Raw genomic sequence first — 14,693 nt, forward strand, 5'->3', positions numbered from 1 at the left:
GTTTTCCCTCCAAACTCTAAAATATTTGCAGCAGAGAGCAAGGAAGTTCATGTCACTTAAGATGCCACCCTCTAACCCCTTGGTCCTTTCTCCATTTCCAAAATGACCTTTCTGACACATTCCAATTTCTCTTGAAGCAATTTTTAGCATCTGCCTCCCACCAGCTCCCTCACTGCCAGCAGACCATTCAGTGCTCTCAAGATCCCAGTCACACAACCTGAATGATGAGGGTATCCTTCCCTGCTCCTGCTCTAGCCTCTAAGGGGACTGGTGCCTCTGGGGCTGGCTGGAGGGAAAGCCCTTGTGCTAGGAATGTCACTGACAAGGGACTAAAGGAGTACCTGACAGCAGCACACATAAAATGATGAATATAAAGCAGGCCAGCAGATGGTATTCACTGGCTTTCAACACCAAGTCTTGCAGAAGGGCTTCAGAGATGCAGATTCCTATCCCACCCACTCCATCACCAAAAGGCCAAGGGAAAGCTGCCCTGAAGCTCTCACTCCACAGTGGTTCTCCACGTTTTGGCCCATATTGTTCATTGTAGGTGAGCTGGATAAGAGGAAATCCCAAAGCTCAGCTATGTCTCCTGCAAGCCCAGACCCAGAAAACCAGAGCTATTTCCAAGTACAGCCTTGATGCTGTAAGTTATCCTTATCAGCATTTATCACTCTCCCCTTGGCTTGTCGTGCTAAGCGGTTCTGCAGCCATGGCAACCAGCTGAAGTTCAGGGATGATTTTGGAGTGGCCCTTCTCACTGTACCACATCAGGTCCTGCATGCCTGGGATGTGCCCTGATGTCAGCACAAATACTGTTAAATATCCACACTAATGCAGTGAACTATGCGGTGTTACCTCTGGAAGTCTCAAAAGACATGGCAAAGAAAAGCTGGCATTATCATTCCCACTTCTCAGGCTGGAGAACTGAGGGGATGTGAATTCTCCATGGTCTCTCAGGTCAGTGCCCCTGCAGGAAATAAAAAGGAGATTCCCAGCTCCCTTTTCAGTCAATCACACGATGTATTATGGTACTTATACTTTCCTGACCAGTCAACATCTGTCTGTCCTCTGTTCTGTACCTGGACTTTGGAATTACATCCCTTCTGTATCTAAGAGGAATTTAGCACTTAAGTAGGAAGCAATGTTCTCTGATTCATTCATGCCACGGCTTTTCTGCGAGATCCCTTGCATGACGTCCCTTTCCACCCTTTCCCAGCCTCCTCATACCAGCAGCCAACAAGCAAACAGAGGCATGGGATCCACAGCCTCTTGCCAGAAGCCATCCTTTTCCTAAAGCAAGACAGAGTACCCAGACTGAGGGTTGCATCAGGTAACGGCAGCTGAACCACCCACGGTTTGAGAGATTTTCTGTGGCATCACTAAGAAAGGTAGGATTTCTAAGGTGCCTAAATGGAAAAGGAATAGAAGTCATTCTTTCATAAAATAAAGAAGTTAAGAAACAAACATCCTACTGAAAGCCGAACACTAATCTACAGTCTAAGACGTGGGACTAGTTGAAAGGTTTTAGAGAGAAAAAATTTACATAAGAAGGTTCGGGAAAAAAAAAAAAAAAGGAGCCGCTTCAGAAGAATGTTGCAATTTTGGCATCTCAAATGATGGAAGCTGCTGGTGCTATAATTTTTTCAGCTGCTATAACACTAAGAACCTCCAAGCCCTGGGAAACCCAGATCATGAAGGTTTACAGTAGCTGTAAGCTGAAGACTATCACATCAGTTGTTTATAAATAAATATTTTTTTGGCTCTGTTATTTTGGAAGCAGAAGAGTGGCAGGATTTTATCTCAGGCCAGAAGTTACGGGATTCTTTGATTAAACACTAAAATTTCTAATAAATAAGTGAGAACTCAAGCTCCAAAGAGCCCCTATGAATAATATAATATAGGAAAATTTTTACTGATTTTTGCATGACTAGCTAACAGACAAAAGAACTAAATATGTAGTAACTGTTGAAAAAAATCCTTAGATATTGGTAAATCTATCTAAAATACAGAGGTAGTCAAACTGTGTAGCACCTGAGCTACTCAGTAGTCAATAGCATTTTACAGAGGAATGCTTTCCCCCATCATTAACAAATGGATAGCATTTGACTAATTGTGCAGCTAACACATATTACATTAAACACAGTCTTGCAGATCATGTAAATGAGAACAAACAATTTTTAATGCCATGTGAGTCAGTTCCACGGTGAGCATGTGGCTCCAGAAGGATGACATGTTCAACATGCAAGTTCTTGCCTGGCTCATTTCCTTCCTCTTTCAACTGACTCCTCAAGGCTGTTGCCTAAGAAAGTCTAATTTCATGAATGATAAACAATGCAGAACATCTGTATTTTAGCCACTTTCTTTCAGATTTGTGACTGCTTATTAAAAATAAACAACAAAATAAAAAAAAAAGTTGTTCCCTATGTGAATGAAAACCCACACACTTCAGTTTAAAATTACAATATTTAAACCAGTTAATAATATATTATTCAGCTTTTCCAATCTGCCTGTTCTGGTTTCACACAAAAACCATACTATTTTGCATTTTCATATTTTTACAAAAGGGCTCCCTTCTTGTCTTTACTAAAGTAAACTAGATTGCCCTTGTTCTCCAGGAATTTAGAGGCTGAAGTCAGGACTCTCAAGAGGGAGATAAACCTGCATAAGGAGGCCAGTCCAGTGTGTCTCAGCTCAGGGTCATGCTAGTTTGGCAGACTCTCCCTGCCCACCCAAAAGGAACCAGGAAAGCCTGGTCAATATTGCCAGATCCTGCTGCTTTAAAAGCAAAAATATGGGGAAAAGCAGTTGCAAAAGAAACTCCTGCCTATATAACTAATCAGTCAAAGAAATTCTGAGAAACCAAGACAATTCTTCTACAGTTTCAGTTACAGAAGTCATACTTTATACCCCATCTTAGACTGCTGCCATTAAAACAGTGGTTGCTGCATTTCAGTGTCAGCTACAGCAGTTTCCCATTACATGAATAATGCGTGCACACCCCTAAATCTGAGATGTGCTCTTGGATACTTGGGACTACCAGGACTCTTTAAAAATATGTCATTACTATAATAATTACCTATGTAACAATTTTCACTTTCCCATTTGCAAAGCTATTTTTGAATAGTGCCATTAACCTAAGGAACTCTCAATCTGGCACTTTCCCTGACTACTAGACAAACTCTATGGTTTGGATTTTTTCAGTTCTTATTGTTAATATTTTTGCTCAGTTTCATCTCCATGTTACCCTCTAAGCTAAAAACCGGTCAAAAATTAATTACAGAGAGCATTATATCCTAGGAGCTAGAAATGGAAAGGATCTGTTAGATCACCACTCCAGCCAATTTACACTTGCTCCCTGAATTACCTTTCCTAATGCTTTGTCCAGTTTGGCTTTAAAAAGACAAAGCAGTTGGGCTCCTGCCCTTTCCCTTGGGAGGCCGTTTCACAGCAAAATACATCTCACTGTCAGGAAATTTTACCTTACTTTCAGTCTGACTGTCACACCATTAGCCCTTGTTATATCCCTGCGTGTCACACCAAGAATTCTGCTCTCATGCTCAGGAGAGTGGGAGGGTGTTCGTGCTCATCAGAGCGCTACATGTCTCACAAACCACACATTTGTTAGTCATTCCTGAGCTGGGCTCAGCATCAGTTTATAGCTGAACTCATCTACCTGTGCTTCCACCTCTCCTGATCAACTCTGTCACTCTCCTCCAAAAACTTCCCAGATTTGTCAGTACCTCTCTGGTTACCAGGGGCCTGGTGTTGACTGTGCTGGGTATTTTGGGATGTGGGACAGCAGGCAAAGCTAGATGACAGGTTCAAACTGACCCAAAGCATAGGTTCTTTTTAAACAGCTTAGCTAAACTCAGCTTCTTACCACAGGACATAAATGACAGAATTTCACATGGGCACAAGGGGAAGCAGAATAACTTAATGCTAGAAAAATAATGCATTGAGAGCTGCTGCATGTATAATCTTGTATGTAAGAGCCTGGACTGCCAAGCTATGCTCATCATATGGAGACAAGAACAAAATGTTATTTGATAACTTGATGAAATGTTTTCACGTACACTTGCCAGACTTTCACAAGAGGAAATGTGTTTCAGACACCACCCCGTGAATCTCAGCTCTTGTGGCAGCCCGATGTGAGCACTGAGGTGTGCACTGGCCTTGGAGCAGGCAAGGACCAGAGGAAGCAGGAGCACTGCTGTTCTCTGCACTCTCATGTCCAGAGAGATGCCCTGCCTTACTACTGATTTTATCCCCTTCCTTACAGCAGATCTAAAGTGCCCAAGAGCTCTTGATAGGGGAAATTAAATCTTCTGGCAGACCAGGAATGCTAAATCCCCAGACAGAAACTGTGTAGCTCCTGACACAATTTCAGTACACACACCAGACTGAGATCCTTGCAGAAGACACATACACAGAGGACCAAGATGCTGTGAATGTGCTGCCAATTGCTTCCCCAGCCTCACTCAACATGTGCTTTGAAAAGAAAAGAGTGGAGGTATTGGGAAAAATTACATGCCTGATGATCCTTGTTGCCTCACAGTTTCCTTCTTTCATCCTTGGTCTCTTAGTTGCTGTAACACTTCTGGTTTTGGTGGAGAAAGCTCCCAGTGTAATGCATTGCAATGCATGTGTAATGCCACTGCAGTGCAGAGAGGCAGAGAAGTGGGGCCTATCCTAATGCAGTGCTGTAAGGATCAGGTAAAGCACCAAGGTCCTCCTCCCTTCCCTCATTCCTGAGGGCACATGCCACCTACAGAATGGGACTCGGGTACTGCATCAGGAATCTGTGAGGCAAGGCCAACCCCTCAGTCTCTCCAGCCTTCTGTTTATGTGTCTGATAAAAGCCAATAGTTTGATCTTTGTTGGAAAAATGTTTCAAGATCCCCAAGATCTTGTAGGAAAGGTCAGGGTTACAGCCACTATTAAGAATAATTCCCTCATTTATGGAGAGATTTGTCCCTCCTTTTTAAGTAGGCACTTATTGGGAGGGTTTAATAACAAGCCTACTCAACCCCATTTACAGAATGTGCTTTTCCAGAGAATTTTCTGGGCAGAGTCCCATACATGATACTCTGGTTTTACATACAAAATAACTTGATGGCCATGTAGGAAAGCCGCTGGGATCACCATGGCCTACCATGGTGATCCCAGTGTTTAGCTCAACATCTGGACTGTACAGCTGATTTCCAGGTGGAGTTGGCCATGTATGATGCCACCTGCACCTACACTGAAAAAATGACCTTTTCCCTGGCAGCACAGAACAACTGTCCCACATGGATCATCTCACATCTACTTCCCTCTGGGAAATGTCACTACTTTTCTTCCTGTTAATCATGTTTCCACTGGAACATCAGTGCTAGAAGCATTCTTCCAGCTGAGTTCTTTCAAAGCCCAGAGAAGGTGACAGCAATCAACAGACCCTGTAAGTTAAGAGCCACTTCCCCCTCTTTGCTCCATCCTATGCAGAGCCAGAGCACCAGGCACAGAAGGTGCTAGGGAACAAGCACAGAAGGCACAGCCAATGACCCCAGATGTGTGTCCAAACAGAAAGGAAGCCATGAAACTACAAAGCAATTTTCCAAACATGAATGAAAGAGCCTTCAGTGGAAAAGCTGTTCTCTGTTGGAGCCTCACAAGCTGCACTGATGTGGAAATGCTGCACAAACCTGCTCTCTAGTAAAGACCAAAACTGACTTCTCTGCATAATTTTTAAGAGGCTAGATTTTTTTTTTGTCATTATGGCAGGACATTTAAGTAATTCAAATGCCTGTTATAAAGTTGGCCTTTCTGTTAAGTCACCTTTCTTCCCTGGAGGCGGAAAAAGACCTGCACTGTCACCAGCAGCAGGTGTTGCACAGGAGCCTAAAACAGATGCCACAAAGTCTTTCAGGCTGAAAAAAAAGTCTCAAGTGGGAAAGGGAGTTCTCTGCCCAAAATTTGATTGATCTTTGAAGGGAGAGTGCTCAGAAGAGTGCTGGCTCTCTGACAGCATGAGGCACCAGAAAATACTGATTTTTTCTAGGAAAAAGGTGATTTCTGTGTATTGAGGCAAAGCAGCAGAGAGAAAAATCTCTAATCAGACAGAATATAGGGAACAACCTTGCTTTTGTGTCCACAGCACAGAAATGAGACTCACATAACTCACTCTGATTTCATATGTGTGTGACACACAAATAACATAATATGGTAAGGTACTGAAAATGTTCTAAGCAAAGCTGGGCTGACCTCCTTGTTCAAACATAAGAAGTAATGCTGCAAGACGAGGAACATCAGGAAATAATTTAATTCTTAATCAAATTCAATTTTTTCTGTTTCTAACAAGCGGAAAGGAAAATGACTCAGGCTATACAGTACAATAACAGCAGCTTGTAAACACAGGGAAGGCTGCTGTTATTATTTATCACAATATATTTGTAATAATTTTCTGGAAGTACATGCAAGGGACCATGCTGGGCATCATGTTCTTACTAATACACCTGAACTTTCAGTCAGGATACACTTAATTATGCCTTCCTAGCAGGCTGCTATTTCTCTGTCTCCTTGCTTAAGGAAGCAAGGCTGTGTGCCATGGAGATGGGTGTTGGGGCTTCCACTGCCAGTGACCTTCACTGACTGTTGGATCCAAACACATCCATGCTGGACTTCAAGTGAGGGTCTCTGAGGCAAGGTGTTCTGTCAAACTTTGGGAAAAACAGCAGATGAGAGGAGACACCCAAGCATTAACACACATACTCGGGGAGCATTGAGTTTTTTCTTGGCCCCAGTGTGAAACCCTTCTGAGCAAGCTTCTGGCAAGGCAGCAGGCACTGACTGGGGCACTGTGGTGGAAAGGGGAGAAGAGCTGAGGTCTGGAGTCATGGGAAGGAGATTAACTAGAATTTAGGAGATTGCCAAAGAAAGGAAGTGCTTCAGGGTAGGGCCCAGGGAGGTAAGCTTATGTGTACCATGAGCACAGGACAGGAGATTTAAGGGAATCACACTCCAAATGTGTTACTGTGCAAAGCACAGTGTCTCCAGAGTCTCCAGTGTCCAGGAAAGAGCTTCCTGTGAACACTGAGCAGACATCTCTGGAGAGCTGTTTGGTGATCCCAGGTGGCCCTGCTCCTCCTGAAAGCACCACCAAGTATGTGAACACCCAACAAGAGGGGCCTTGGTGTGGGTACAAGTCAGACTTTTGACTTGAGTTTGTCAATCACTCCCTTCATGATATGGAAGAGACAAACAAACCTATGGACATACACTTCCATTTCCACATGTTTTATCCACCTCCTATACTGAGATCTGTCAATAATGACCCTGTGAATGATTATTAGTTTCTCTACCACCAATGAGTAAAGATTTGGCATGAGAATCAATAATTCCTTGAATTAATCATCAGTTACAGCAATAAATGATGACCAAAAGGCCTGGCCGTGCATGTTAATTATTTACTATGTGCCTATGCAAAGGCAGGTAGCCAAAATCACATCCGTGCCTCCCTGGAGCATGGCGGTAGGGAAGATAGTTCAGCACTGTGAGCCCAGGACATGAGTGCCTTGCTTCTCAGTTACCCTGGGATCACTCCCTAACCTTTTCCCCTCCTCCAGAATGACACCGGTGTCACCATGGCCACCTGGTGCTGGGTTACAAAACCTTTGAAGTGACATTTGGACAGATACCTCAAGTTTGGACTTTCCATCCTATACAGACATTGTTGAAATCCCACAAGCAGTTAATCGTACCTGTTGGGGGTCTAGTAAGTTTTTAGTCCTCACCCCTGGCCTTGATGTGCCTCCCATCTGTGGATGGAGATGGGAACAACCATTCACATGCATGCAGGGATTCCCCTGAAAATTGGCTGCATAGGCAGCACATTGTGAGATGCAGCTAATAGATGCTTTGCTGCAGCAAACATCAACACATGTGTCTGGCTGTGGCACACAGTGAAGCTCTGCAGGCACTAAAATAAAAAGAGAACAATCTACAGCCCATTTAAGTGGCAGCTGCTCCGGATGACTGCATCGCTGCCCAGCAAATTACTGAGCAGGCAGAAGTGCAATTCCCTGGACCACGTGTTAATCACCTGCATCCAGAGGGTGAGAACAGAGAGACCCTGCAGTAATGTGGTGCAGGAACACAGGCTTTAGGCTGTGGCATAACAAATCTCCCTGCCTGCAGCCTGGCACTGTTTCTTCACCAAAGTTATACCAAATTTCAACAGCGAAACTGAAATGAGAAAGCAAGGTCGTGTCAGAAGGCCAAGTGAAAAAGGCAGACTAAACCAGACTCTACTTAGTTAACAGTGGGCACAAATAGAATAACAGAGGCCATCTGACTAAAGCACAAAGGCACGAAAACTGCCAAACATTTGTATGCATCAGATGTTAATGATGATCAAACCTTATACAACACAGTCTGGAGAAGTCAGTGCCTTCACCCAGCATATGTCCATGCTCTGTGTTGAACTGCAGTTGTCTCCTCTGAGATAACTCAGCTTAAAATTCTGATGTGGTTGCACCAACATTTAAAAACAGGTAGCAAGTACCAATGGCTGGTTTCTTGTGTCCCCTAGAAATATGTTCAAGGTCATCACAAGATGACAAGATGCTTCAGTTTTGGTGGCTCTTCAGAGACAATGTTCAAATATCTTAAAATTTGATCAGGATGTGTGTAATTAGCCAATATGGCCTGTTCTACACAGAAAGCAAATCTGTTTTACAGAAACAGTCATCTCTGAGCAAAGACACACAGCAGACAGTAGCTGAAGAGAGCTCTGAGCGTTGAAAATATGGCTACTTATTTCAGAGCTGAAGTACAAAGCCATTTTTTTCCCACAGATCATAACAATTCAGATGGAGATAGTTCACCAACCAGCAAGCCTAAAATACCCAGCATAATCATTTTATAGGCTCACACTGAATCTGACAGAATGTCCTTGTGCATAAAAGTGCTTCTGTCTGTGTTTGGGGTTTGGTATTGAAACTCAATACAGAGTGCTTTCTGACCCTGGCTTAACTCATGAGCACCAGTCAACCTTCAGTCAACCCACAATGAAGACAAGGTTTTTTAGTTTTGCCCAAATATGATCTTGATGATATGGACATAATTGTGTTTTTCAGGGCAAGACCCCTTGTGTTTACTTCAATGAACCACCAAAGAGTCCTGTCTTTACTCTGAGTTTTCCTGGGATAGTTGAAATGCACCAATCACTGCAGATAAAAACCACCAAACACACGAAAAGCCCACAACTTTTTTTTTTTCTCCCTTTTTTTTTTTTAAAGTCAATCCCTACACAAAATTATTGAAGGCCTGAGACCAATATGTCAGTAGTTGAGAAACTCAATACAGGTACAGAGTAAGAAGCAGTAACACTCTCAGTGGAAGGGCAATAATGACCACCAGTGATTTACTAAAAGTTTGGATTCCCAGTAGAAAACTGATTTCAGATTTGTACGACTGTTTGATCACACCTGGCAATACCATGGCAGAGATGACTGTAAACCTCAAAACCCCTGCAAAACATAGAGCCATTTCTTGCCTATCTAGATCACACCACCTTTCCATTGCAGTTCTTTAAATAGAACATCAGAACCAGGTAAGACTTAGTGCACCGTAAATCTGCTGCCTTTTACTGGGAAGATCCCAAACTGGGTGTTAAAACTAAATCTTTGATCTTTCAGGAATCACAGTTAGCTTGAGAACCAATGGCAACTATGAAGAAAACCAGCACCCACAACATTCAAATGGTACATACTGTTCAGTCACACAGATGCCCAGCCAGTACTTCTGTAGCTTCTTTTGCTACAATTGACTTTCCCCTCTTTTATTAAAGGATGCTGATATAAAACCTAGAGGCACACAAAAACATACACTGTGGAGCTAATATAAACAAGAAGCAGTGTATCATGCCTCTCACTAGTCAGTCAGCATGCCCACCAATTACTTAAATGCTGCTCCCCTTAATATTTCCACATGGCATGGTGTCACTTGGATATTCGGGAACTCATCCCCCTTCACCAGACTTGGAGCTCATCCAAGGCTGGGGGATATTAATGAGACAGATTATAGGGTAGCAGTGACCAGCAAGGAATCTTACCTTAGCAGTGATGTTGCTCTTGGTCTGCAAGCCAGTTCACCCACCTTTGTGCTGAATATGTCTTGAGAAAAGCCAAGTGACAGCAGTGGGTAGCCCATTCTTTGACAGAGTTGGTCACTGTCTGTCCCGAGACCTTCCTCAGTCATACTCCCACCAGGATCAGTCCAGTCTCTGAAGTCCTGTTAGCATCCTGTGTCTCTGACCAGCAGTAAAATAAATAATGGCTTTTACAACCTTGGGATTCTTATGGGCTCTCCATCAGCACCCACAAGGGATCCCATGGTTTGAGAGTTTACTACTATCCATAGCAAATTTCCCAGTAAAATTAGGTCAAGCTTTGAAGGGAAGATGATATTTTCCAGAGGACAGGAGCATAAAAGTGCAACACTGATGCCTTTTGATCTGAGGTCTGCTTTGCTACTGGTGATGAATCCTTTCCAGAATAATAGGTCTTCAGAGTAGATTAATCCTAGAACATATATGACAAAGGCTTACCTAAGCTAAGCATACTGAAGTATTTATATTACGCTCACAGCCAGCCCATATGATTTTACAGACCTTCATATGATTGAGAATCACACTTGCTCGTGAAGAGGCTATCGGATTTTTTAACCTAATAATGGTTCACGTTGTTGCCTGAAAGTTGCTCCTATGAAAACATATACTCCAGAAAATGATCCCACGGTGCCAGGTCACCTTCAAGGAAAGCTTTCAATTTCCCCCTTATCCTATTAGCTCGTGAGATTAACTTTTCAGGTTTCAAAGGATAACACTATTCCACCAAGACCTGGTTGTTGCAGGAAGGCTGTGCTCACTGGAGTGCAAATCCAGACAGAGAGTCACAGAATTGTTTAGCTTGGAAAAGAGCTCTAAAATCATTGAGTCAAACACAGCTGATGTTAGTGTCTGGATATGGGCTGATCCTAGAACATCCAAACTGCCTTGCAAAGCCAGACATGATGTCCTGTGGCTGCAGTGAAAAAGGCTCAAGGTCCAGTTTTCTACTCCTTGTTTTCCCCTCAAAATTGACTGATCAGAATCAAAGAAGAACTGAAAGATTTGGGGAGTAGAAAAAGGAAACTTCACTAACCAATAAATTAAGAGGGAAATCTTGTGACCTACTTCACCACAGATGTTCACCTGTTTTCCCAAGAGACTTAGTTCTTTCACACAGCACACAGGTTATGGTACTCTCTCCACAGACAATTTCATCAATTAAGATCCACATTATCTGCTGCCCTGTGTGACAGCATCAATCATGCCCTGTCTTGGAACAAGTAGTGCTCAGTGCAGTTCAGGTAAGTCCTCCTTCTCCTCCTCCTCCCCATGTCATCAGTGAGAATTCTGAAAAGGTGAAGGATTAAGGAGACTGAGAAACATCAAATGGGCTAGGCTGTATTTATGGATCTTAGTAGATGGTGGTTTAAAAATAACCACGTAGGTTTCTCTGATGCCTAAATGGCACCCATTCTTTTTGCCTTGTAGAAAGTCTAGCATACTGTTTTCATCATCAAGTTATTTGGATAACACAACAGCAATTTAGATTAGGATTTGTTTACACAGCTAAATATGTTGAGTAATGAAATTAAAATGAGCTCTCTGCCTCTGTCACATCTGCAATAGTAACAGGCTACGTATGGTTGAGTACAAGCCTGCTGAACAGATGTTTCTTGATAAGGTATAAATCAGTGTTAGATGCTGTTTATTGCAGCATTTTTACCGCCTTTTTCCCTGAAGGAGGGAATGTTGTCTGCACAGCAACCAGATGTGACCTGCAAGACTGTATGAAATGCTATCACAAGCCAAAACAGGTCCCATATTCCATATCAGCATCTGCAATGGCTCATCAAGTATTTATCAGATCATTTGAACATTTCTACAGGCCCTAGCATCATACCACCACCAGAATTTACTTATTATAACCTGCAATTAAAAAGGCAAGCATCCTGTAAAGCAACTGGAGCCTCAAACAGCAGATCCTATTTTAGTTTGGTTTCCTGCCTTAAGGTCGTATTTCTGAGCAGGCACTGCTGCTAGACAGCAAGATACAGTGAGAGATCAAGGCAGCTGCTTTTCAGGGCATTGTAGGGAAGAGTTTCTATTTACTACCATTCTACATAGGTGATATCAACACTTTGATGGCGACAGGGGAGGAGATTTATCTTGAACTGGTGTCTATGCAAAGAGAAGTGAGACAAGGGAGCTTCTCCCCTGGTGAAGGCGGCACAGCTTGGAGCACCTCACTAAGCTCTGCTCAGCTCAGTGGGAACAAGAGGATCTAACAGGACAAACTTGCCAATGACCCAGCATTTGTAGACAGCCAAGCCTAGCCCAAGCCACACTGGCTCCTCCTCTGTAGCTGATGAAAGCAACACCCATGGGCTCTGAAGGTAAGAGAGTCAAACTTCACAAGAAGTACTTCTTGGAAGGTTTCTTGAAGCAAAATTTTATCTCTCTTACTGAAAAAAAAAAAAAGGGATTGGGGGTGAGGTGGGGCAGAATGGGTTTTTCTTCCCTGAACTAATCTGTGTCTCTGATTTGCTTCACTTGTTACATGGACAGAAGATCTTGTCAACACAGAAATAATGCCAAGTATTTACAGTTTAATGGAACCGAGGGACCAATTAACAACACAGAAAACCACCAGGCAGTGTATTTCTTATCGTAACAGGAGGGAAATCTTACATTACTGCTGTTCCCCCTTTTCTTAAAATAAAGCACCAGCGTTTCATCAATGATTTCTCAGTAGTAATGTTTATTACCTGCCAGTTTTACCATTGCCCATTCATCAATTGCTTTCTGTGTTCAGTCACAAAACCCATCTCTACTTGTGACCTAAAACCACCCCCAAAAAAGAAGAAAAAATAAAATAAAAAGAAAGAAAAAAAAGGAAAGAAAAAAGCAACTGTCCTTGGGGCTCCAGAGCAGCACTGCTAGAACCTGCCCTCCACCCCAAGCTCCCGAACTGCTGACTCCTCAATAGCCTGATGGATGCGATGCACCTCGTCCTGCGTTAGCGTCCTCTCCGGGTGCCGGTAAACGATACGGTAGCAGTGGCTGACCTTCTTCGTCCTACAAAACACAAACCAAAAGAGGGCTCATAAATACATCTGCCTGCAAATGCAAATACATAAGGCCAAACACCCTCCCGATCATTTTTATTTGCGGTCTAATTTTGCCCTTGTTGCTTGAAAATCACCTTAATGCTAAGATACACAGTTCTGAGAGGCGGGACTGAGCTGAATTTTAATTTTGGCAGAGGACTTTGCTGAAGTCCACTTCATACCTCAACTTGTATTGTGGTGTGGTAGCTTCTTACCAGAGCAAACATCCCCCAGAGGAGGGATTCTTACCTTGTGCCATGGAAAGTAAGAGACAAAGGAGAACAGGGAACAGGTATAGAGAAAAGGGAATGACGGAGGAAAGAAAAGTATTTAAGAGTTGCTGGCTAGGCAAAGACAAGTTAGTGAAAAATCAGGACAAACCACTAAGTTCAGTAGGAGTGAAAAAAATCTCCCTCCTCTCCATCAAAAGCAGGCAGGAGCACCTAGTTGTGCAAGGGCATCTCTGTAATTGCAGTGCCTGTGTTACAGAATTTAAATGGCAGTTTTGGCATCCTTTTTAGTCTCAAATGGAGCCCACACAGCTGCTTCTTTCAAAGGTGAACACTCACTTCAATGAAAGAGAGAAAATCTGAGGGGAAAAATAATGGGAAACCAGACAGCACCAGGCAGAAGAAGCTTCCAGAGTGGCAGAACTCTGCATTTAATGGCACACAAAGGCAGTCAGCAAGCTTTGGATCATCTCTCTCCTGAAAATTGCTTCATTTTAGAACCACATTTATGCTTATGATTATTTGATTAAATCTAAGGTTAGATGTGTTCATCCACAAAGACAGCTCTCAAGATATTAATTTCAACCTCAAATCCTACTAGGAACAGGCACAGGTAATTTATACCTCAGAATTGTTGTTTGGTACCAATTTTGTCCCATCCAACAAGGGTAGGAAATTTGCCCTGCTCCCACTAGCAGTTTACAACAAAAAAGCTACTTCTAATTAAAGCATTTCTCCTTTTTTTGTGTGCTCTGAAGATAAAGCAAGTTAAATCTGGCTAGCACTTGAAAGGGCAAACTGCATTTCATAAAGTGTTAAGCTGACTGCAGTTAACTGCTAAAAGCCAGCCAAGAGCTTTCCCTGTGTGCAGGTTAAATGCTGCAGAAAAGTAATCTTTGAGAAAAGAGGGGGAGATGTAACTGTGGGGAAGGTGTTGCTCTGCTCTGCTCCACCTCTTCAAAGCAGCCAAGAGGACAAACCTCGGGAAGCAAGTAAATGGAATAACAAGGATTTGGTCAGATGCTACATTGCCAGTGAAAAACTTGAGTAAGAAAGAGGGATAATTCATTGGAGCTCAACAGAAATTATTTCAAAACCAGGCGAGGAAATATCCTTAGAGCTGGTAGTATTTCAATTTTTAAAGGTGCTACAGGAATACACCTGATCAAAAACATTTGCAAATTGTTTTGGCTGAAAATCTATTTAGAAGGTGTACAGTCACAAGCTTAATCCTGAAGTTTTACAAATATTGGGAATATACCCCATGAC

The 14,693-nt window shown here is 42.8% G+C and overlaps 1 protein-coding gene and 1 long non-coding RNA gene across 16 annotated transcripts in view; both read right to left on the bottom strand.

Annotated features, from left to right (window-relative positions):
• The window catches only part of LOC135303682 (uncharacterized), a 39,972-nt gene extending 30,093 nt beyond the window's left edge, over nucleotides 1-9,879 (bottom strand). Inside the window, exon 1 of the long non-coding RNA XR_010365123.1 lies at nucleotides 856-9,879. This is a non-coding gene — a long non-coding RNA (uncharacterized LOC135303682). The remainder of the gene's footprint in view (nucleotides 1-855) is intronic.
• A 2,946-nt stretch (nucleotides 9,880-12,825) lies between these two features.
• Nucleotides 12,826-14,693, bottom strand: part of FARS2 (phenylalanyl-tRNA synthetase 2, mitochondrial) — a 230,754-nt gene continuing 228,886 nt past the window's right edge. For all 15 annotated transcript variants that reach the window (XM_064425638.1, XM_064425620.1, XM_064425659.1 and 12 more), the window contains one exon: nucleotides 12,826-13,162. In XM_064425638.1, coding sequence (XP_064281708.1) covers nucleotides 13,024-13,162 — 139 coding nt within the window. In that variant the 3' untranslated portion in view covers nucleotides 12,826-13,023. The remainder of the gene's footprint in view (nucleotides 13,163-14,693) is intronic.

This window comes from Passer domesticus, chromosome 1 (genome assembly GCF_036417665.1).
Source record: "Passer domesticus isolate bPasDom1 chromosome 1, bPasDom1.hap1, whole genome shotgun sequence".
In the NCBI taxonomy this organism is placed as follows: domain Eukaryota; kingdom Metazoa; phylum Chordata; class Aves; order Passeriformes; family Passeridae; genus Passer; species Passer domesticus.